The sequence below is a fragment of the Podarcis tiliguerta genome, assembly GCF_965153285.1.
Source record: "Podarcis tiliguerta genome assembly, chromosome: 10".
In the NCBI taxonomy this organism is placed as follows: Eukaryota; Metazoa; Chordata; class Lepidosauria; order Squamata; family Lacertidae; genus Podarcis; species Podarcis tiliguerta.
Genome location: NC_139543.1, coordinates 72,782,546 through 72,804,166, shown reverse-complemented (window position 1 = coordinate 72,804,166; position 21,621 = coordinate 72,782,546). Strand labels below are relative to the sequence as shown.

Sequence of the window (21,621 nt, the reverse complement as noted above, 5' to 3'; positions counted from 1 at the left end):
TGTGCTGCTCCAGACATGTGGTCCACATACCTATGTATGCACTTGGTTGGTACATTTATGAACATTTATTGTATATATAAGACCTTGTTACGGAAGATCCAGGTGCGAGGCTGCTCTGCCACCTGGCTCGTCGGACTGAGTCCGCGGGTCTCTGCGGAACAAAAGGAGCGCAGCCAGAGACGGGAGCAAGTTGGAGAAGATCCACGTTTGTTGTGCAACAGGTTCAAGGCGAGATTGAACCCCGAGGATGGGGTGACATGAACTTTTAAAACTTCCCACCATTACCCCAGATACAGTTCAAAAGCATCATCACTACATCATTGCTACATCACGATTACATCACAGAAGGGGTGGGTTCTACAGGATTAAGATATGGAGGAGGGAGGGGGAATCCTGCAGAGTTGGAACATGTATTGAAAGGTACATTCTGAGTACCGGTGGTAAGAGGGCCATGGGGTCTTAGTTTGCATAGTCTGTCACCCGGCCGAGCCTGGAGGAAGGGCTAGACTGGGTGATTTGGCATCAATGGGGTCCTTCCTGGGTGTACGTGACCTCCCGCTTGAGGGATTATGGAAGGTACTGGGCAGTCTTGAAGTCCTGAGGAAATTGAGCAGTTTGGCATGGAAAGCAAGAGAATCGGTGGTACGGGTGATTTTCTATGGATTTTTTTTAGCCCTTTAAAACAGTGGCAGCTCATTTGGGGAACGAATTGATCCATTGTATCAATTTGGTTGGGCTCAGCAAGGATACGAGGTGTCAGTCCATTGTTCTCCCATCAGGGAGCTGTCAACAGCTTGTCCGAAGGTAAAGGAGGCCTGCAAGAGCTGACACTGCGGACCAAATGCATTGTATTGATTGGCTGGAGGCTGCATTCGGTGTAGGCTGATTGGTCAGGACGCTCCCGTAGGCAAATAGTCTGTTCATTCATAAAATACGCTACTAGCTCCTCTGGTCTACCCAGGGAAAGGGCACTTTATTTGGGGGCTTGGGTTTTGCGTGGTGCTTAGTGCAAAAGAGTGAGGGGGCTGGGGGGTCCTTGTACGGCCGGGTGCCCTTGAGGTCATCACCTCAAACCCTCTGAAGGCTTCTGGGAAGAGGGGTTGACAAACATGCCCCCCCTTCCGTATCAACCTTAATTTTTTTATTACAGGATTCATCCAGTCCAGCCTTTCGTATGATGAATTCTGCATTTACGTTAAATAAGCAGGGAGACAATTTAAAGCCTTGTCATACTCCTATCTCAATTTTGAACCAATCAGTTATTCCATATCCAGTTCTAACTGTAGCTTCTTGTCCCACATAGAGATTTCTCAGGAGACAGATGAGGTGATCAGGCACTCCCATTTCTTTAAGAACTTGCCATCGTTGGCTGTGGTGGACACAGTCAAAGGATTTTGCGTAGTCACTGAAGCAGAAGTAAAATGTTTTCTAGCTTTCTCCATAATCCAGCGCATGTTTGCAATTTGGTCTCTGGTTCCTCTGTCCCTCTGAAATCCAGCTTATCCTTCTGGAAGTTCTCGGTCCACATACTGCTTAAGCCTGCCTTGTAGCATTTTAAGCATAACCTTGCTAGCGTGTGAAATGGGCGCAATTGTACGATAGATGGAGCATTCTTTGGCACTGCCCTTCTTTGGGATTGGGATTCATGTGTTCAGGAAACACATGAACTCCCCTTTGTCCTCAGGAATGTAATCATGGGGAGAGGAAGGGAGGAACCGGACATGTGACAAGAAGAAGAAGAAGAAGAAGAAGAAGAACAGGAGGAGGAGGAGGAGGAGGAGTTTGGATTTGATATCCCGCTTTATCACTCCTCTTCAGGAGTCTCTTTTTTTAAAAAAAATATAATTTGTATTCAATTTACAAATAAAACAAATTATTACAATTCATACAATTTTTAAAAACCATTCTCTCGTTTTTTGACTTCCCTCAACTTGGCTGGTACTCCTTCCCTTCTCAATTTTCCACACATTTCTTACTTCTCAACTACTTTGTAAGTTAAATCAAGTTTCACTCCAGATTTTATCTTTCATTTTTACAAAGCTTCGTTAAACGTTACAAGCGTTATTTGTTTTTCACTTAGATTATGCATATATTCTAAAAAAAATTCCCATTCTTCAGTGAATCTCTGATCTTGTCGATTCCTAATTCTTCCAGTCATTCTATCCAGTTCTGCAAAGTCCATCATTTTCATTCTCCATTCTTCCAATGTTGGGAGTTCTTCTTGCTTCCATTTCTGGGCTATCAATATTCTCGCTGCTGTTACTGCGTACAAAAATAATTTCCTATCTTTCTTATTTATCTCATTTTTTACGATACCTAGCAGGAATGCTTCTGGCTTCTTAACAAATATATATTTAAACATTTTTTTCAGTTCATTATATATCATTTCCCAATAGTTTTTAACTTTCTTGCATTCCCACCACATATGATAAAATGTACCTTCTTTATCTTTACATTTCCAACATTTGTTACATCCCTTGTACATCTTGGCTAGTTTCACGGGTGTTAAGTACCATCGATACATCATTTTCATTACATTTTCTTTTATAGTTGTACATGCAGTAAATCTTAGGCCTTCTTTCCACAATTTCTCCCAATCCTCCATATATATGTTATATCCAAAATCTTTAGCCCAGTCAATCATAACTGATTTTATCTCTTCGTCTTTTGTGTGCCATTCTAACAATATTTTATACATTTTAGCCAAAATTTTAAAGTCACTGTTTATTATTTCTTTCTGGAATTTCGACTCTTTCTCCGCAAAACCATTTAATTTTAACTCTTTAATAAACATTTCATTAATTTGGTAATAGTGCAGCCAGTCATTCACATATATTTTAACTTCTTCATATGGCTTCAACGTCCATTTGCCATCTATTTTTCTTATTAGTTCTCTATATGTTACCCATTCCCCACTCATGTTAATCTTTTTCACACATAATTCCTCCAATGGTGACAACCACCATGTTGTTTTTACCTCCAACAGATTTTTATACTTTTCCCAAACTTCTATCAATGAGCCTCTTATGGTGTGGTTTCCAAACCCTTTATTGCTCACTTTTTGTCATACCATAAATACGCATGCCACCCAAATCTATTGTCGAAAGCTTCCAAATCCAGTAAGTCAGTATTTTCCAGTTTTATCCATTCCTTCAACCAGCAGAGGCAGGATGCTTCATAATATAGTTTCAGGTCCGGCAGGGCGAAGCCTCCTCTTTCTTTCGCATCAGTCAATATCTTAAACTTTATTCTCGGCTTCTTACCCTGCCATATGAACCTTGAAATTTCTTTTTGCCAATTCTTAAAGATCGCTGCCCCTCTGATTACTGGAATGGTTTGAAACAAAAATAACATCTTTGGTAGCACGTTCATTTTTATTATTGCGATTCTGCCCCAAAATGAAAATTTCATTCTTCCCCACACCTCTAGGTCTTTTTTAATCTTACTCCATGTTGGGATATAATTATTTTGGTATAGATCTATACTTCTTGGGGTTAACCAAACTCCCAAGTATTTGACTTTCTTAACCACTTCTATTTCTAACTGTTGCTGCACTTCCTCAATAGATTTTAAGTCCATATTTCTACACATCATTTTTGTCTTTTTCTTATTTAAGCGGAATCCCGCCAATTGTCCAAATTGCTCTATTTCCTTCCAAACTTCCCTTATAGTGTCCGTCGAATTTTCCAGAGTTAAAACCAGGTCATCGGCAAATGCTTTAATCTTATATTGCTTGCTTCCTACCATTATCCCTTTTATCTGTTGGTTATTTCTTATCGCTCTTAACAAGACTTCCAGGACCATGATGAATAACAATGGTGAGAGCGGACATCCTTGTCTAGTACCCTTCGTTATTTTTATGTTTTCTGTCACCACATTGTTAACTATTAATTTTGCTCTTTGATCTTTATATATTGATCCTATTCCATTCATTAAGTTTTGTCCAATGTCCATCATTTCAAAGTTTTTTAACATAAATTCCCAAGAAATATTATCAAAGGCTTTTTCCGCATCCACAAATATTAACATTGCTTGCTTGTCATTCCTGGCATTCAAATATTCCAAAACATTAATTATATTCCTAATATTGTCTTTCATTTGCCTGCCAGGAAGAAAGCCTGCTTGATCTTCATGTATCAACTCCTTTAACAACTTCTTCATTCTGTTTGCCAATATATTAGCAAATAATTTGTAGTCATTATTTAAAAGCGAAATCGGCCTATAGTTCTTGAGTCAAATCTGAGTCCTGTTTGGGAATTAGAGTAATATATGCCTCTTTCCAGGTTTCTGGAATCTCATTTCTCAATAATATATCATTCATTACCTGTTTCAGTGGTACAATAGAAGTTCCTTTGCATGTCTGGAGCCTAAGGTGAGTCAGGTGATGCGATTTGGCTTCCTTGAGCCCAGCAATTGTCACATTCCCGATTCATGGAATCCGCTTCTGGCTCCAATTGTATCGGCTGCTTTTCTGAGCCTCTTGGCTGTTGTGCATGGACGGTGCCTGTGTCCACGGTCCTTGTCCTGGCCTGAGTCAGAGCTGGGATTTGGGGGTTTGAACAGCACCAAGACCTAAAACCCGGAGGGATCTAAGCTCGTGGGGTGGGGGAGGGGAGGATGTTGCAATGCAAACCTTCTAGGGGACGGGACCCACTTTGCTGCTGGATCTCCGGGATCAGCCCCTCCCCCGCCCTCCTGATCCACTAAAGGAAAAGGGGAGGGGAAAACCTTCTCCCCCCCTTAATCCCTCCCCTCCTCCTCTCACCCCGCCCCCACAGCCCCAGATCCCGCCCCCAAACATCCCACCCCTTCCTTCTCACCCTCCAATCCGGCTTCTACTCCGTAGCTGGGGGGGGGCGCTTTCGGAAAGGGGAGGGAGGAGGCAGGGGACCCCCCCCCCCCGTGGATGTTGCAGGAAAGGAGAATCGGGAGCGAGGACAAAGAGGTAAAGGGGTCGCGGGGGGGGGGGAGAAAAGGACCCAGATATCCACTCCAGCTCCCCAAGCGCCTTCCGTGGGGCCTGGATCCCGGCACGCGTGCTGCGGAGAAGCGGGCCAGGAAAGGGTTAAGGGGTGCGGGAGGCGCCGGGATAGAGACCCCCCTGTCCCTCCCCGGCTCGTCTTGGGGGGCAATAGGGACGGAGAAATGGAGGGCGCAGGGCGAGGGATGAGCCAAGGGGGCGTCTGGGTGCAGGGGAGACACCGGGATGGGAGGGGGGCCAGGGGCGGGGGGAGGAGCATCCCTGCGGCAAGGAAGGGCAGCATTGGTGGGGGGGGGGAGATAGGAAGACCAGTCTTTGGGGGGGGGGGGTCTCCATCGTGGCTTCCTTAGGGAATCTCCGGAGGGGCCGCCTTGGCTTCTCCCACCCGTCCGGGAATGAACCCCCCCCCCTCAGGACGACCTGAGAGGGATCCCTGGAAAGTGGGGGGTCGTGTCCCCCACCCTTCCTTCCTGCAAGCTCCATCCTCTTCCCACCCCATAAGCCCCTGCCCTGTCCAGACACAGCCATTCTGCCCAGTCCAACCATTGCTCCCCCTGGAGAGGAGAGGAAATCCAAGAGGAAGAACGGAGGGGAGAGGCCTTCTCAGAAGCGGCTCTTGGTTTCCGCAATCCCACCCAGGAAGCAGCCAGAAACCTTTTCCTCTCTCTCAGGCTTCCATCTTTATTGTCTTTTCCACTGAGGGTGAGGATAATGTACACCTGTCGTCAGAAACAGGGGTGCAGAGTCCATGAAATGGCACTCAGGATTCATATAGAAGCTGCATCTCAAAAGCATTTCTGTTCCTCTTATTCTTTGTAGGCAATGTCAGAGTGATTGACAAGCTGAGATACAATCCATCATCATCCGATGACAATGACTGCATGAATCTTCCCAGTCAAAGGACCCATTTTCCTGATAGACAGTGCCTGGGGCTGGAGGCTCTACATACAAGGTGTGCCTATAGAGGCCAAAGACTGCCAGTATTAGCACAGGTGAGGTGTGTGACCTCCCCAAATTTATAAACTGTATGTGAATGAACGTTCGTGGGTGGGATTATAATGTACGGCAACCCTGTGATTTTCTCCACCCATAACAGTACGAATTCCAAAATAACTACAAAAAATCTCATAATAATAATAATAGTACAGTGGTACCTCAGGTTAAGAACTGAATTCGTTCTGCAGGTCTGTTCTTGACCTGAAACTGTTCTTAACCTGTGGTACCACTTTAGCTAATGGGGTCTCCTGTTGCCGCCATGCGATTTCTGTTCTCATCCTGAAGCAAAGTTCTTAACAAAAGGTACTATTTCTGGGTTAGCGGAGTCTGTAACCTGAAGCGTCTGTAACCTGAGGTACCACTCTAGAAGTTCTAGTATTCGTCTTTTCCCCCAGCCACTCTGGGCAGCTTACAGTACATATAGGCAGTGGCGTAGCGTGGGGGGTGCAGGTGGGGCCGGCCGCACTGGGCGCAACATCGGGGGGGGGGGCGCGCTCGCACTCGCAGTGCTAAAATCCCCGGGTTAGGGGGCGCAAATTACTTGCCTTGCCCCGGGTGCTGACAACCCACGCTATGCCACTGCATATAGGTAAAGGTATAGGGACCCCTGACCATTAGGTCCAGTCGTGGCCGACTCTGGGGTTACGGCGCTCATCTCGCTTTATTGGCCGAGGGAACCGGTGTGCAGCTTCTGGGTCATGTGGCCAGCATGACTAAGTCGCTTCTGGCGAACCAGAGCAGCGCACGGAAATGCCGTTTACCTTCCCGCTGGAGCGGTACCTATTTATCTACTTGCACTTTGACATGCTTTCGAATTGCTAGGTTGGAAGGAGCAGGGACCGAGCAATGGGAGCTCACCCCGACACGGGGATTCGAACCGCCGACCTTCTGATCGGCAAGCCCTAGGCTCTGGGGTTTAACCCACAATGCCACCCGCATCCCTACAGTACATATACAAGACAGTAAAACATCAAACATTAAAAACCTCCTGATACGGCTGTCTTCTAAATGTCAGATGGTTGCCTACCTCCTTGCCCTCTGAAGGGAGGGCATTCCATGGGGCAGGAGGCCCTCTGCCTGGTTCCCTGGAACTTCACTTCTAGCTGCAAGGGAACCAGCAGAAGACCCTCTGAGGCGGACCTCCCTGTCCGGACTGAGCGATGGGGGTGAAGATGCTCCTTCAGGTCCACAGGGGCGAGGCTGATGAGGGCTTTAGGTTGCAGATCTTGCGCCTCCATAATGATTGATGTATAGTTAGCAGAGTAGGAAAAAACACTCAGAGGCAGCAAAAAAACAATTCTGGTGAGAAATTTATTGCTGAAGACAGATAAGCATAACAGGACCCAAAAAACAGCAAGAATGTAACTCACAGTTAAACCCTGACTTAGCCTACCAAAACAGCACTCAAGTAAGAAACAGACAAGCAGAGTAGAGTAATATCAGAATAGGAAGTGGGAGCAGGCGCATTTCAATACTGCAATTTCTATACAATGCAATGTCAGAGTAACACTGGGACTAGATAACAAGCCTCCAGGTGGACGTGCCCCACCTGCCCTTCACGTTCCTCTTCCGCACGGGCAGAATCTGCCTTCTGGACTGTGGGATTCACGCTTGTTCTCCTCCTCTCCATCCACCAGGGCTTGACTTCAGGTGCAGCAGAATTCCCCAAACCACCAAGGATTTGAGACCCATCAGCTATCCTCACCTGGTTTAGCTGGCCGGTTGAAGCCGTTGCTTGAACCCCTGTTGCATGCTGACTGCTTCTGGAAGCCACAGGTGAGAGCTAAGTGCAGGGTGGGGACCAAGGGTGGAAAAATGACCCCAGAAGGACATGTCCCCCACCACAGGAACTACAGCTCCCCCAACACCCCATGACATCTAGATTCAGGTAGGTAGCCATGTTGGTCTGATGCAGTTGAAATAAAAAATTAAAAAATAGTCCAGTAGCACCTTGGGGACCAACTATGATTGTTCTAGATATAAGCTTTTGTGTGCATGCACACTTCTTCAGATACACCGACACAGATGTCACCAGACCCTTGTATATCGTGGGAGGGTGGGGTGGGGTTTTTCTCAGAAGGGCACTCCTACTACCATCTCCCACTACCCATCACTATATGAAGAAGTGTGCAAGCACACGAAAGCTTATACCTAGAACAAACTTAGTTGGTCCCTAAATTGCTGTTGTTGTTGTTTTTTAGTCGATTAGTCGTGTCTGCCTCTTCGTGACCCCCTGGACCAGAGCACGCCAGGCACGCCTGTCTTCCACTGCCTCCTGCAGTTTGGTCAAACTCATGTTGGTAGCTTCGAAAACACTATCCAACCATCTCGCCCTCTGTCGTCCCCTTCTCCTTGCGCCCTCCATCTTCCCAACGTTAGGATCTTTTCCAGGGGGTCTTGTCTTCTTTTGAGGTGGCCAAAGTATTGGAGTCTCAGCTTCAGGATCTGTCCTTCCAGTGAGCACTCAGGGCTGATTTCCTTCAGAATGGAGAGGATTGATCTTCTTGCAGTCCATGGGACTCTCAAGAGTCTCATCCAACACCAGAATTCAAAAGCATCAATTCTTTGGCAATCAGCCTTCTTTACGGTCCAGCTCTCACTTCCATACATCACTACTGGGAAAACCGCAGCTTTAACTATACAAGCATTTGTTGGCAAAGTGATGTCTCTGCTTTTTAAGATGCTGTCTAGGTTTGTCTTTACTTTTCTCCCAAGACCCTAAGTTGCTACTGGACTATTTTTGTTAATTTTTTTACTTCAACTGTGTCAGACCAATATGTCTACCTACCATTAAGTACAGTTATCTCCTCGCCTTGAATATCCTGCTTTTCAGTGCCCGATTAGGATAGTGCTCTGTCAGAAGGCAAGCACAGGATCAGGCAGCACATCATCATTATAAAGAACCATTTGGGTTGGTGTTTCCGCCTGGGATTCCCATGTGCCATCTGCTTCTCCTGCTCTCTCCATGCAATGCAAGGCATGTAGACAGAGGTCCATCTCCGAGAACAGGAGCATCCCTGAGCACCCATTCAGCTGACCCCAAGCACCAAGCCTTGTCACTAGTTCTCTGACTGACCCAGACCACAGTCCCTGGAAGAGATGAAGGCCTGGGTCTCCCAAAATGGTCCATATGGACCTCCTGAGGTGAGCGGGACTGTGCAGGTGGTTCAAGAAGAATTAGGGGTGGAAATGGGGGCAACCACTTGATTTGAAAGGCAGTCCCACAGGACAACGGTATTCCAAGATCATGCTGTGTTATTAAAGATGATTGAGGATTATGAAAGTTTGCTGATGCATTACTATCATTAGACATTATACCATTTTCATTTCCCAAAAAGTGGGAACATGGGGAGGACATGGGAGAATGTAGGAGATGCTGCAATAGGAGAAGGTGCTAATGGCGGTTGATGTGCCCTTTTTCTTCTGTGTTCTTTTTCCTGAAACCCAAACAGGATTTCCTTTCTGCCCACTCTGAAAAAAGTGATGGAGAAGACAGAATTGCAGGGGACAGGGCACCTTTCATTTCATTAGGAATAGCCATTAAAATTGTGAAATGTGGAATATGCTTCACTGAATGAGCACACACAGTTCACATCAACGAACACAAAAAGGAAAGAACCCATTTAAAGGTATGGAGTGCGGAAAGAGCTTCTGTTTCAATGCAAAACTTAGAACACACCAGCGGGCTCACACAGAGAGAAAACGTTTTACGTGCAGGGAGTGTGGGAAGAACTTCAGTCAGAGTGGAAACCTTAAATTGCACAAACGGACTCACACGGGGAGAAACTATATACATGTATGGAGTGTGGAAAGAGCTTTAATGATAGTGGAAAAATTAGGCAACATCAACGGACTCACACAGGGGAGAAACCATTTAAATGCATGGAGTGTGGAAAGAGCTTCAGTCAGAGTGGAGACCTTAGACAACATCAACGGACTCACATAGGAGAGAAACCATTTAAATGCATGGAGTGTGGAAAGGACTTCAGTCAGAGTGGACACCTTAGATATCATCAACGGACTCACACAGGGGAGAAACCATTTCAATGTAAGGAGTGTGGAAAGAGTTTTAGTGATCGTGGATACCTTAGATCACATCAACGGACTCACACAGGGGAGAAACCATTTACATGTCTGGAGTGTGGAAAGAGCTTCAGTCAGAGTGGAAACCATAGAAGACATCAACAGACACACACAGGGGAGAAACCATTTAAATGTATTGAGTGTGGAAAGAGTTTCCGTTGTAATACAAGCCTTAGATCACATCAACAGACTCACACAGGGGAGAAACCATTTCAATGTATGGAGTGTGGAAAGAGTTTTAGTGATAGTGGAAGCCTGAGAACACATCAACGGACTCACACAGGGGAGAAACCATTTGAATGCATGGAGTGTGGAAAGGACTTCAGTCAGCGTGGACACCTTAGAAATCATCAACGGACTCACACAGGGGAGAAACCATTTCAATGTATGGAGTGTGGAAAGAACTTCAGTCAGAGTGGAAAACTTAGGCAACATCAACGGACTCACACAGGGGAGAAACCATTTGAATGCATGGAGTGTGGAAAGGACTTCAGTCAGAGTGGACACCTTAGATATCATCAACGGACTCACACAGGGGAGAAACCATTTCAATGTAAGGAGTGTGGAAAGAGTTTTAGTGATCGTGGATACCTTAGATCACATCAACGGACTCACACAGGGGAGAAACCATTTACATGTCTGGAGTGTGGAAAGAGCTTCAGTCAGAGTGGAAACCATAGAAGACATCAACAGACACACACAGGGGAGAAACCATTTAAATGTATTGAGTGTGGAAAGAGTTTCCGTTGTAATACAAGCCTTAGATCACATCAACAGACTCACACAGGGGAGAAACCATTTACTTGTATGGAGTGTGGAAAGAGCTTCAGTTATAGTAGAAACCTGAGAGTACATCAACAGACTCACATTGATAAGAAACTATTTCAATGTATGGAGTGCAGCAAGAGCTTTAGTGATAGTGGAAGACTTAGAACACATCAACGGACTCACACAGGGGAGAAACCATTTAAATGCATGGAGTGTGGAAAGGAGTTCAGTCAGAGTGGAACACTTAAACAACATCAACAGACTCACACAGGGGAGAAACCACATAAATGTATAGAGTGTGGGAAGAACTTCAGTCATAGTGGACACCTCAATATACATCAACGGACTCATACAGGCGAGAAACCATTTAAATGCATGGAGTGTGGAAAGAGCTTTAGTTATAGTGGAAGCCTTAGAAGACATCAACGGACTCACACAGGGGAGAAACCATTTCAATGTATGGAGTGTGGAAAGAGCTTTAGTTATAGTGGAAACCTGAGAATGCATCAACAGACTCACATCGGTAAGAAACTATTTAAATGTATCGAGTGTGGAAAGAGCTTTAGTGAAAATGGAAGCCTTAGGAAACATCAACGGACTCACACAGGGGAGAAACCATTTAAATGCATGGAATGTGCAAAGGACTTCAGTACGAGTGCACACCTTAGATCACATCAACGGACTCACACAGGGGAGAAACCATTTAAATGTATGGAGTGTGGAAAGAGTTTTAGTGATCGTGGAAGCCTTAGATCACATCAACGGACTCACACAGGGGAGAAACCATTTGAATGCATGGAGTGTGGAAAGGACTTCAGTCAGAGTGGACACCTTAGATATCATCAACGGACTCACACAGGGGAGAAACCATTTCAATGTATGGAGTGTGGAAAGAGCTTCAGTCAGAGTGCACACCATAGAAGACATCAACAGACACACACAAGGGAGAAACCATTTAAATGTATCGAGTGTGGAAAGAGTTTCCGTTGTAATACAAGCCTTAGATCACATCAACAGACTCATACAGGGGAGAAACCATTTACTTGTATGGAGTGTGGAAAGAGCTTCAGTTATAGTAGAAACTTGAGAGTACATCAACAGACTCACATTGATAAGAAACTATTTCAATGTATGGAGTGCAGCAAGAGCTTTAGTGATAGTGGAAGACTTAGAACACATCAACGGACTCACACAGGGGAGAAACCATATGAATGTATGGAGTGTGGAAACAGATTCACTCGGAGTGCAAACCTTAGATCACATCAACGGACTCACACAGGGGAGAAACCATTTAAATGCATGGAGTGTGGAAAGGACTTCAGTCAGAGTGGAACACTTAAAAAACATCAACAGACTCACACAGGGGAGAAACCACATAAATGTATACAGTGTGGGAAGAACTTCAGTCATAGTGGACACCTCAGTATACATCAACGGACTCATACAGGCGAGAAACCATTTAAATGCATGGAGTGTGGAAAGAGCTTTAGTTATAGTGGAAGCCTTAGAAGACATCAACGGACTCACACAGGGGAGAAACCATTTCAATGTATGGAGTGTGGAAAGAGCTTTAGTTATAGTGGAAACCTGAGAATGCATCAACAGACTCACATCGGTAAGAAACCATTTAAATGCATGGAGTGTGGAAAGAGCTTTAGTGAAAATGGAAGCCTTAGGAAACATCAACGGACTCATACAGGGGAGAAACCATTTAAATGTATGGACTGAGGAAGGAGCTTCAGTCAGAGTGGAACCTTTGATTTATGCCAACAAAAACACAAAAGACAACCCGTATAAATATCAGGAAATAGATAGAGGTTCACTCTTAGTGGAAGTTCAAAATCAACAGACTCATGGACAGGAAGAAGTTTAGGAGTTGAAACCCTTCAAACCATCAACAAACTCAGAGAGGAGAAGCAGTTTAAATGAAAAGATTGCAAAAAGTGCTTTATTTATAATGGAGTGATCAAGGAACATCCCAGGACTCTCACATGGAAGAACCCATTTAGATGTATGGAGTGTGGGACGTCTTCCTCTCAGAGTCCACTCTGAGCAATGAACTCAGCAGGAAATCATTCCTAAAAGCATGAGGTAGATGTGAAGTACTGGTGTTTATATGTAAAACTGTATAATAATGAAATAATGAAGGCAGCATCTCACAATGGTGAGTATAATTTTAGAAGAAAGTACTTTTGGTTTTTGCACCAAACTCTGTCACTTCCCCCCCCCCCCGATCTCCAAGCACTGCTTCTTCACCAGAACGTCATCACTGCCTCCTGCGCGTTCTGAAGAAAACTTGAAATACTGAAATTGAATGGGGGATTCCCCCCCCCAGCCTAATTTCAAGAGGGGGAAAGAGGGGCTGCAGGTACCAGGGAAGTCTTCTGGGGGGCCCATCTTCACTCATGAACCCCATGGGGCAACCCCAGAGATCCTGCTCATTCTGGGGTTTGAGGAAGATGGTATTTTTCCATAGTCCCAGAATTTTTGATTCAGTCATGTACTCTGGAGTTTCCCCACCAGAGGACCACAGTGCTGTAGCTCCTGCTGTTGTCATGGACTGGCTGGTGAGGGGGGGGAGTCACCAGTTGGGGGACCCACAAGGGATGAAGGCTCAGAGCAGATCGGAAGGGGAGATTTTGCAAGCTGAGAAGGAAACGGGGTTTGGTGAGCTGGAAGAGTCTGGGGCAGAGAGCAGTTCAGGCTCAGAGGGAGGAGAGGAGGGGGCCAGGAGACCCAGAGGAGGCCGGCTGCTGAAGCATCCAGGGAGACTCCCCCTCCTGCTGCGACCAGCACATGCCTTTGTGTCTGGCGGTTAGAACTCTTAGAATGTGGGGATCCCATTTTTCAACCAAAGCCAAAACAAAAACTTGCTAGCCTTTTCCCAGGTCTTTTCTGACCTGACAGTCATTCGTCTTCTTTACGAAGGACTCTACAAAGTCCTTCTCCCTCCCTTTATTTACCATGGGGTCCCAGCAACCTTTTCTGCCTCTTACACTCTAGGGAAAAGAGTCCCTTTCCATTGGACGCCTGGCAGCCCAGTGCCAAATCCGGCTGCTCCAGAGAGAACGGAAAGGAACTGGAAACACCCTTGCGCTCTGACGCGCACTAGTTGCTTCCTTCCGGATCTTGGTGCTGCCGGTGCAGCTGCATTTACGAGAAAAAGAGAAATCGGAAACCAAGCCCAAGTCCCTTGCTATCCAAACTGGCCATTGGACCAGCCTTGGGGCGTCTTCCTTGGGAAAAAGGTAAACTTTCAGATCTCAGGTTCCCCGACAGGGAATGAGAGCTTTGATTGGCGTTCTCCCCTTGCAGTTAATTGCCTCTCTAATTGCAGAACCCCAAGTCTCCCATTCTCCCCTCCCCCTCCTCGCTACCTTTTGCCAGCAAGGCTGGGAGTGAAGACCGTAAGCAAAAGAGACAGCAAAGGATGAGAATCTGGGTTGCTGGGTGTTTCAGAGAATCCCGCCCACAATCTTCTCCATTCCTAGACTCACATCCGCATGCGCTGCTCCTGGCCACCCCGAGGTCTTTTGCTAGATTAATCTATGGCTGGCCTGGGGCTGAAAATAAACTACCAAAAAACTAAATTACTGACAAAAAGCCTCACAATGAAAGGAGGGGGGGGAGAACTTCAAGAAAAAACAGGCCTGGAAATTAAAAATAAGGTTAACTATCTAGGGATCTGGATTTCAAATAAAAGTTTAAATTTATATGAGGATAATTCTAGTAAAGTATGGAAAGATTTTTTTAAAAAAATATATGGAAACCTGGACCAAACTCCATCTCTCACTCTGGGGAAGATTCTCGGTTGTGAAAATGAATATCCTCCCCAAAATGATTTTCTTATTCCAAACAATGCTCATTTTAGGAGAAATGAATTGTTTTAAGGAGTGGAAAAGGGAAATATCTAGATTTATATGGAGTGGAAAGAAACCGAGAATTAAACACCAGTTATTAACAGATCAAAAGGAGAGAGGAGGTTTTGCATTGCCAGATTTGGAATTCTACCATGAGGCGGCAGGATTGGTTTGGATAAAAGACTGGATTACTCTAAAAGGGACGGACCTATTAGACTTGGAAGGCCACAAGAATCGGTCTGGATGGCACGCTTCTTTAATATACGGAAAAGTGAAGGTCCACAGGGGATTTTTGAGCCATGTGATAAGAAAATCGTGATATAAAATCTGGAATAAATAAAAAGGTCTGCTTGAGCCAAAAATACCCTTGTGGACATCACCAAGAGAAGCCATCTACTCATGTTAGAATAGTTACAACTAGCAAAACTGACGGGAAGAGTCAGAGGAGTACTGAACCAGAAAATACTTGGAGAAGGGAGAATATTTGAGGATTATAGAAGATCATATTGTACCAACCACACCATATTAGCAGAACTTGAGTGATACTTGTAAACGCAACAAATGCTGTTTGTGGAGTAGACTGGAACAATATTAAAGAATATAAATGTGCGGAAAAACCAACAATGGCAGTATAAACAGTACCATGAGAATGATTGAAAGACTCATTTTGAGAGAAGTCTTTTTTATTTAATTAGGAAGATTAAGTTTTTTTATGCACATAAATCTGCTTTTTCTTCTTTCCTTTTTCTGTATTTTCTTCTTTCCTTTTTTCTTAATTGCTTTTTCTTAATTGTCCTTTTTGCAGTATGAGATTGCAAATTCTTTGTATATGTGTGTAATTTAAATCAATAAAGATTATGTTAAAAATAAATCAATCTCTGGCCGGCCTGATGAAGCGTTGCTTCCTCTGGTTAGCCCCGCTGGAACTCCACTTCTTTCCAGACCCTGGGGTCACTAGAGGACTGGTGGCTCCTCCTGGCAAATGGCCTGGTGTGCGCTGGATCACCGGTCCTTCCTTGCCCCCAGAATCCGTCCAACCGTAGGTCCTATCTGGGGTGCCATCTGTTGTAAACCAAAGCTGCCCTTCTTCCCTTATGGGGGACACAAGAGCCCTCATAGAGTCCCTTGTAGGTTCTCCATCGGTAGGAGAAAACAACAGAGGCAACCAGAGAATATTGAGAAGCAAAGCAGCTAGTAAGTCTGATCTTGATTGATCTGCTGCAACAGGGTGCTCCCCTCACACGCAGGAAAGGAGGAGGACCCAGAACCAAGGTGTGCCTGCCTTTATACAGACATTTTAAATTGCCTTCCCTGGAGCTCCAGACCACCCCTAGAAACATCATACACACATCACAGAAGGGGTGTAACCCCAGACCACTCCCCACAAACATCATACCTACATCACAGAAAAGGTGGTCTACAAGAGAAATTTGAATGTTGTTGTTTTTCCTGTCTGGCAGGTTATCTGATAATGCCTTATCTGATTCCCTTTCCTGGTAGTCTGGCCATTCCTTTGAGATGGTGATTTCCCAATTCCTGAGACAATGAGAAGGTTCCCTCACCCCCTCCCTCCTTGCAGAGGAAACATTTGGTCAGTTTGGGAGTCAAAATGGTTTCAGGACGGTCTTCCTGTGCTGCTCCAGACATGTGGTCGACATATCTATTTATGTGCTTGCTTGGTACATTTATGAACATTTATTATATATATAAGACCTTAAATTTTTTATTACATGATTCATCCAGTCCAGCCTTTCACATGATGAATTCTGCATTTACTTTAAATAAGCAGGGAGACAATATACCGTCCTCCTTTCCCAATTTTGTTGTTCCATATCCAGTTCAAAGTGTAGCTTCTTGTCCAACATAGAGATTTCTCAGGAGACAGATGAGGTGATCAGGCACTCCCATTTCTTTAAGAACTCACCATAGGTTGCTGTGGTCGACACAGTCAAAGGCTTTTGCATAGTCAATGAAGCAGAAGTAGATGTCTTTCTGGAACTCTCTAGCTTTCCCCATAATCCAGAACATGTTTCCAATTTGGTCTCTGCTTCCTCTGTCCCTTCGAAATCCAGCTTGCACTTCTGGAAGTTCTCGGTCCACATACTGCTTAAGCCTGCCTTGTAGCATTTTAAGCATAACCTTGCTAGCGTGTGAAATGAGCACAATTGTGTGGTAGGTGGTGTGGGATGTGAAACACAAGAGCAGTCAATTACAACATTCCTAGATCGTACATGTTTAGACATGGGGAGGGATGTTTGTCCAGCCAGCAGGTAAACTTCCTGTTTCCCTCTGGGCTGGGACAGACTTCCTCTGCATGTGACTAGAGGTGGGTGTGGCCTCACCTGTGCAGGTAATGATAAAAGTACAGGGCAGGGGCAGCCATCTCTCTCTTGCCTCTCTTCCTTCGAAGAAGCAACCTCTACTAAGCTGAAGATGCCCTCTTGGCTCCCAGCCAAGAGAGGAGACAGGGACTGTCTTATTATAAGATAGACTCCAAATGTATATTACTCCATTAAGCCTAAGTCTGCCTTCTGGGATCTGATTGTGAACAGAATGTGAGTAAACTCTTTTTATACTTTTGTAAAAGACTGTGTCGTCTCTTCTATTTTATGAGGGAATAAGGGGAAATTACCAGAATAGTTATTATAGAGGCTTCAGCGAGCCTGAGCAAACGCTGCCGTTGCAAACTTAAAATAAAGGGGAATGTTGTACTCTGCTGATATTGGAAACTTGTTAACACAAGTTGGAGAAGGATATAACCAGATAATATATACTCTCCTGCATCCCTGAACATTCCCACAGGTGGAGCATTCTTTGGCACTGCCCTTCTTTGGGATGGGGATTCATGTGTTGCAGGAACCCCCTGCCCAATCATTCAGTTTGTACAAACAACACACACACACACACTCACACAGGACATGCATGACACTTCTGTTATAAATTCATACAAAATCAGCCGTACATTGGATCTGCACCGTTCAACCTTTATTTTACACCATGAGTGAAGGACTATCAAAGGGGGGAGACTTGACACAAGGCAGCCAACACGTCCGCAGTGAGCCCTACCCAGTTGGCATGCCAACCTTGATGGTCCTGGACAGAAGATCATTCCACTCACAAAGGACCTGCAAATGGAAGTGGATTCAGTACGGACTGAAACACAGGACAGTGACCAGCCCTTCCCTCTGGGGACAGGAAACAGTGAACTCCCCTTTGTCCTCAGGAATGTAATCATGGGGAGGTGAAAGGAGGAACCGGACAGGTGAGAAGACCCTCAGGTTACCACCACAACTCCTCCTCCTCACACTTCTCTGAGGTTTCTCAGCCCCACTCACCTCACAGAGTGTTTGTTGTGGGGGAGGAAGGGAAAGGAGAATGTTAGCTGCTTTGAGACTCCTGAAGGGGAGTGATAAAGCGGGATATCAAATCCAAACTCTTCTTCTTCTTTTTCTCCCTGAACTCTTCTTCTTCTTCTTCTCCCTGTGATGTGTCAATGATGTAGTCATGATGTAGTCTTGGGGGTGTAGCATGGGGGATTAGCAGCTAATAAAAGTTGGGGTCTTCTTTTGTTGGGGGCTTCCATCTTGTTCCACCTGGTGGCAGGTGGGAGTCCTGGGGAGACAGTCTTCAATCCAGACCTACGGGCTGCTCTTTTGCTCTCTTCCTGGCTGGTCTCCTTGTTTTTTCTCCAAGGGAGCCCTCAGATTTTGGAATCCGCTTGGCTGTTGTGCGTGGACTGTGCCTGTGTCCACGGTCCTTGTCCTGGCCTTAGAGGCTGGGGTGGGGAGCTGGGATTTGGGGGAGTCGTTTAGCTGCCCCCCTCCATTCCTGCTCTGAACAGCACCAAGACCTAAAACACGGAGGGATCTAAGCACGTGGGGTGGGGGAGGGGAGGATCTTGCACTTGTGGGGGGGACCCCACTTTGCAGCTGGATCTCCGGGATTAGCCCCTCCCCCGCTCTCCTGATCCAGAAGGAAGAGGGGAGGGGGAAACCTTCCTCTCCCCCCCCTCAATCCTCCCGGCACATCCTCCTCTCGCCCCGCCCCCACAACCCCAGATCCCGCCCCCATAAGTCCCACCCCTCCTTCCTCCTCCTCCTCCAATCCGGCTTCTCCTGAAGGAATGGGGGTGTGAGCCCCCTCCCAACCTCCCTTCTTCTCCCGGAAGTGGAGCTTCCACTTCGGATTTCTTCTCTGCCCCGTAGCTCTAGGGGCGCGCGCTTTCGGAAAGGGGAGGAGGGGCGGCTGGTAAATCCCCCCCCACCCCCGTGGATGTTGCAGGAAAGGAAGGGAGGATCGGGAGCGAGGACAAAGAGGTAAAGGGGTCACGAGACCCCGCCAGCTCCCCCAAGCGCCTTCCGTGGGGCTTGGATCCCTGCGTGCGTGCTGCCGAGGGGGCTTTCCTCGCAGGGGCGGACGTGGGGCGCCCACCCACGAGGACTCCCTGGCCCCGTTTCCCCCGCGCAGGCATCCCTGGGGCGCGGAGAGAAGCGGGCCAGGAAAGGGTTAAGGGGGCGGGAGGCGCCTGAATAGAGACCCCCCTGTCCCTCCCCGGCTCGTCTTGGGGGGGCATTAGGGACGGAGAGATGGAGGGCGCAGGGCGAGGGGTGAGCCGGGCCAAGGGGGCGTCTGGGTGCAGGGGAGACTCCGGGAGAGAGGGAGGGGGTCATGGAAGTGGGTGGGGAGAAGGGAGGGGGCGCCCTCGGGTCAGGGAAGCGCAGCAATGGGGGGGGAGAGGGAGGAAGACCAGTCTTTGGGGAGACATCTCCATCGTGCCTTCCTCGGGGAATCTCCGAAGGGGCCACCTTGGCTTCTCCCTCCCGCCCAGGAATCGACCCCCCCCCTTCAAGGCGACCAGAGAGGGATCCCTGGAAAGTCGGGTCCTGTCCCCCCACCCTTCCTTCCTGCAATCTCCATCCTCTTCCCACCCCATAAGCCCCTGCCCTGTCCAGACACAGTGATTCTGCCCAGTCCAACCATTGGTCCCCTGGAGCGGAGAGGAAATCCCGAGAGGAAGAGGGGAGGTGGGAGGCCTTCTCAGAAGCGGCTCTTGGTTTCCGCAATCCCACCCAGGAAGCAGCCAGAAACCTTTTCCTCTCTCTCAGGCTTCCATCTTTATTGTCTTTTCCACTGCCTGCTTCATTGAGGATGAGGATAATGTACACCTGTCATCAGAAACGGGTGCAGAGTCCATGGAATGGCTCTCAGGATTGATGTAGAAGTTGCACCTCAAAAGCATTTCTGTTCCTTTTATTCTTTGTAGGCAGAGTCAGAGTGACTGACAAGCTGAGATACAACCCACCATCATCTTGTGACAGCCATTGCATATATCTTCCCAGTCAAAGGACCCATTTTCATGATAGACACTTCCTGTGGCTGGAGGCTCTACACACCAGGTGTGCCTGTGCAGGCCAAATACTCCCAGTATTAGCACAGGTAAAGTGTGTGACCCCCCCCCCCATATTTACAGACTGTATGTGAATGAGAAGTCGTGGGTGGGATTATATTTTACAGCAACCCTGTGATTTTCTCCACCTATAACATTTCATGAGCTGATATTGCAGTACAAATTCCAAAATAACTACAAAAAACCCCACAATATAATAATAATTTTAGTATTTATACCCCGCCCATCTGGTTGGGTTTCCCCAGCCATTCTGTGCAGCTTCCAGTACATATAAAAGACTGGAAAACATCAAACATTAAAAACCTCCTGACACAAGGCTGCCTTCAGCTGTCTTCTAAATGTCAGGTAGTTGTTCATTTCCTTGACCTTTGAAGGGAGGGCGTTCCACAGGGCGGGCGCCACCACCGAGGAGGCCCTCTGCCTGGTTCCCTGTAACCTCACTTCTCACAGAGAGGGAACCCGCAGGAGGACCTCAATGTTCAAACTGAGCGATGGGGGTGGAGACACTACTTTAGGTCTACAGGGCCAAGGCGGTTGAGGGCTTTAGGTCGCAGATCTTGCTCCTCCCTAATGATCTCCACGTCTGACATATAGTTAGCAGAGTAGGAAAAAACACTCAGAGGCAGCAAAAAATCAATTCAGCAGTGAAATTTAGTACAAAAGGCAAAGAAGCAGAACAATCCAAAAACTGAATTTACAGTAAAACCCTAACTTAGCATACCAAAACAGCACTCAAGTATGAAACACACAAGCAGAGTAGAGAATAGCAGAATGGGAAGTGGGACCAGGTGCCTTTCAATACTGTAATTTATAAACAATTCAGTGTCAGAGTAAACTTGGGACTGGATAACAAGCCTGGCTCACTCCAGTTTAAACCAGGTTCTTCTGGTTCCCAAAAACAAGGAAGGTTCAGCATAATCTCATTACAACTGAACCCACCACCTGCTCTCAGCAGAAAGGAATCTGCCTTATCAAGTAAAATGTTCCAGCTGGAGAAAACACCAGCTTTGAATCACACAGAGTAAAACTACCAGAACTTTCTTGAACCAATAGACTAGGAATGATCTCTGTATGTTAGATCAATACTTTTCTTGCCTGAAAGATGCAAGCATGATAATTTAAAGATCAGCACAAGCAGTTTGAATTGTGCTCGGAAATGCACTGAGAGCGAGTGAAGATCCTTTAGGACAGTGTTACAAGGTTGAACTTTCCATTAAGTACAGTTATCCCTTTGCCTTGAATATCCAGCTTTATCAGTGCCAGATTAGGGTAGTCCTGTGTCAGAAGAGGGGCTCGAGATCAGGCAGCACATCATCATTATAAAGAACCATTGGGGTGGAGTGTTTCCCATTTGCCAGCTGCTTTCCTTCTGCTTCTCCTGCTCTCTCCATGCAATGCAAGGCATGTAGACAGAGGTCCATCTCCAAGAACAGGAGCTTCCCTGAGCACCCATTCAGCTGACCCCAAGCACCAAGCCTTCTCACTAGTTCTCTGACTGACCCAGACCACAGTCCCTGGAAGAGATG

General features: G+C 46.5%; 2 protein-coding genes across 2 annotated transcripts in view; both read left to right on the top strand.

The window, feature by feature from the left end:
• Positions 1–21,621, top strand: part of LOC310658838 (uncharacterized protein) — a gene marked incomplete at its 3' end in the record, with an annotated part of 42,907 nt that overhangs the window by 18,815 nt on the left and 2,471 nt on the right. Inside the window, exons 3-4 of the mRNA XM_083401209.1 lie at positions 15,916–17,243; positions 19,952–20,124. The remainder of the gene's footprint in view (positions 1–15,915; positions 17,244–19,951; positions 20,125–21,621) is intronic.
• Positions 4,840–12,872, top strand: LOC310658855 (uncharacterized protein). Its single transcript, XM_083401226.1, has 6 exons — positions 4,840–4,945; positions 5,801–5,978; positions 7,615–7,753; positions 9,430–11,208; positions 11,317–12,695; positions 12,746–12,872. The coding sequence occupies exons 4-5, from the start codon at positions 9,776–9,778 to the stop codon at positions 12,554–12,556; spliced, it is 2,673 nt and encodes an 890-aa protein (XP_083257352.1). The 5' UTR covers positions 4,840–4,945; positions 5,801–5,978; positions 7,615–7,753; positions 9,430–9,775; the 3' UTR covers positions 12,557–12,695; positions 12,746–12,872.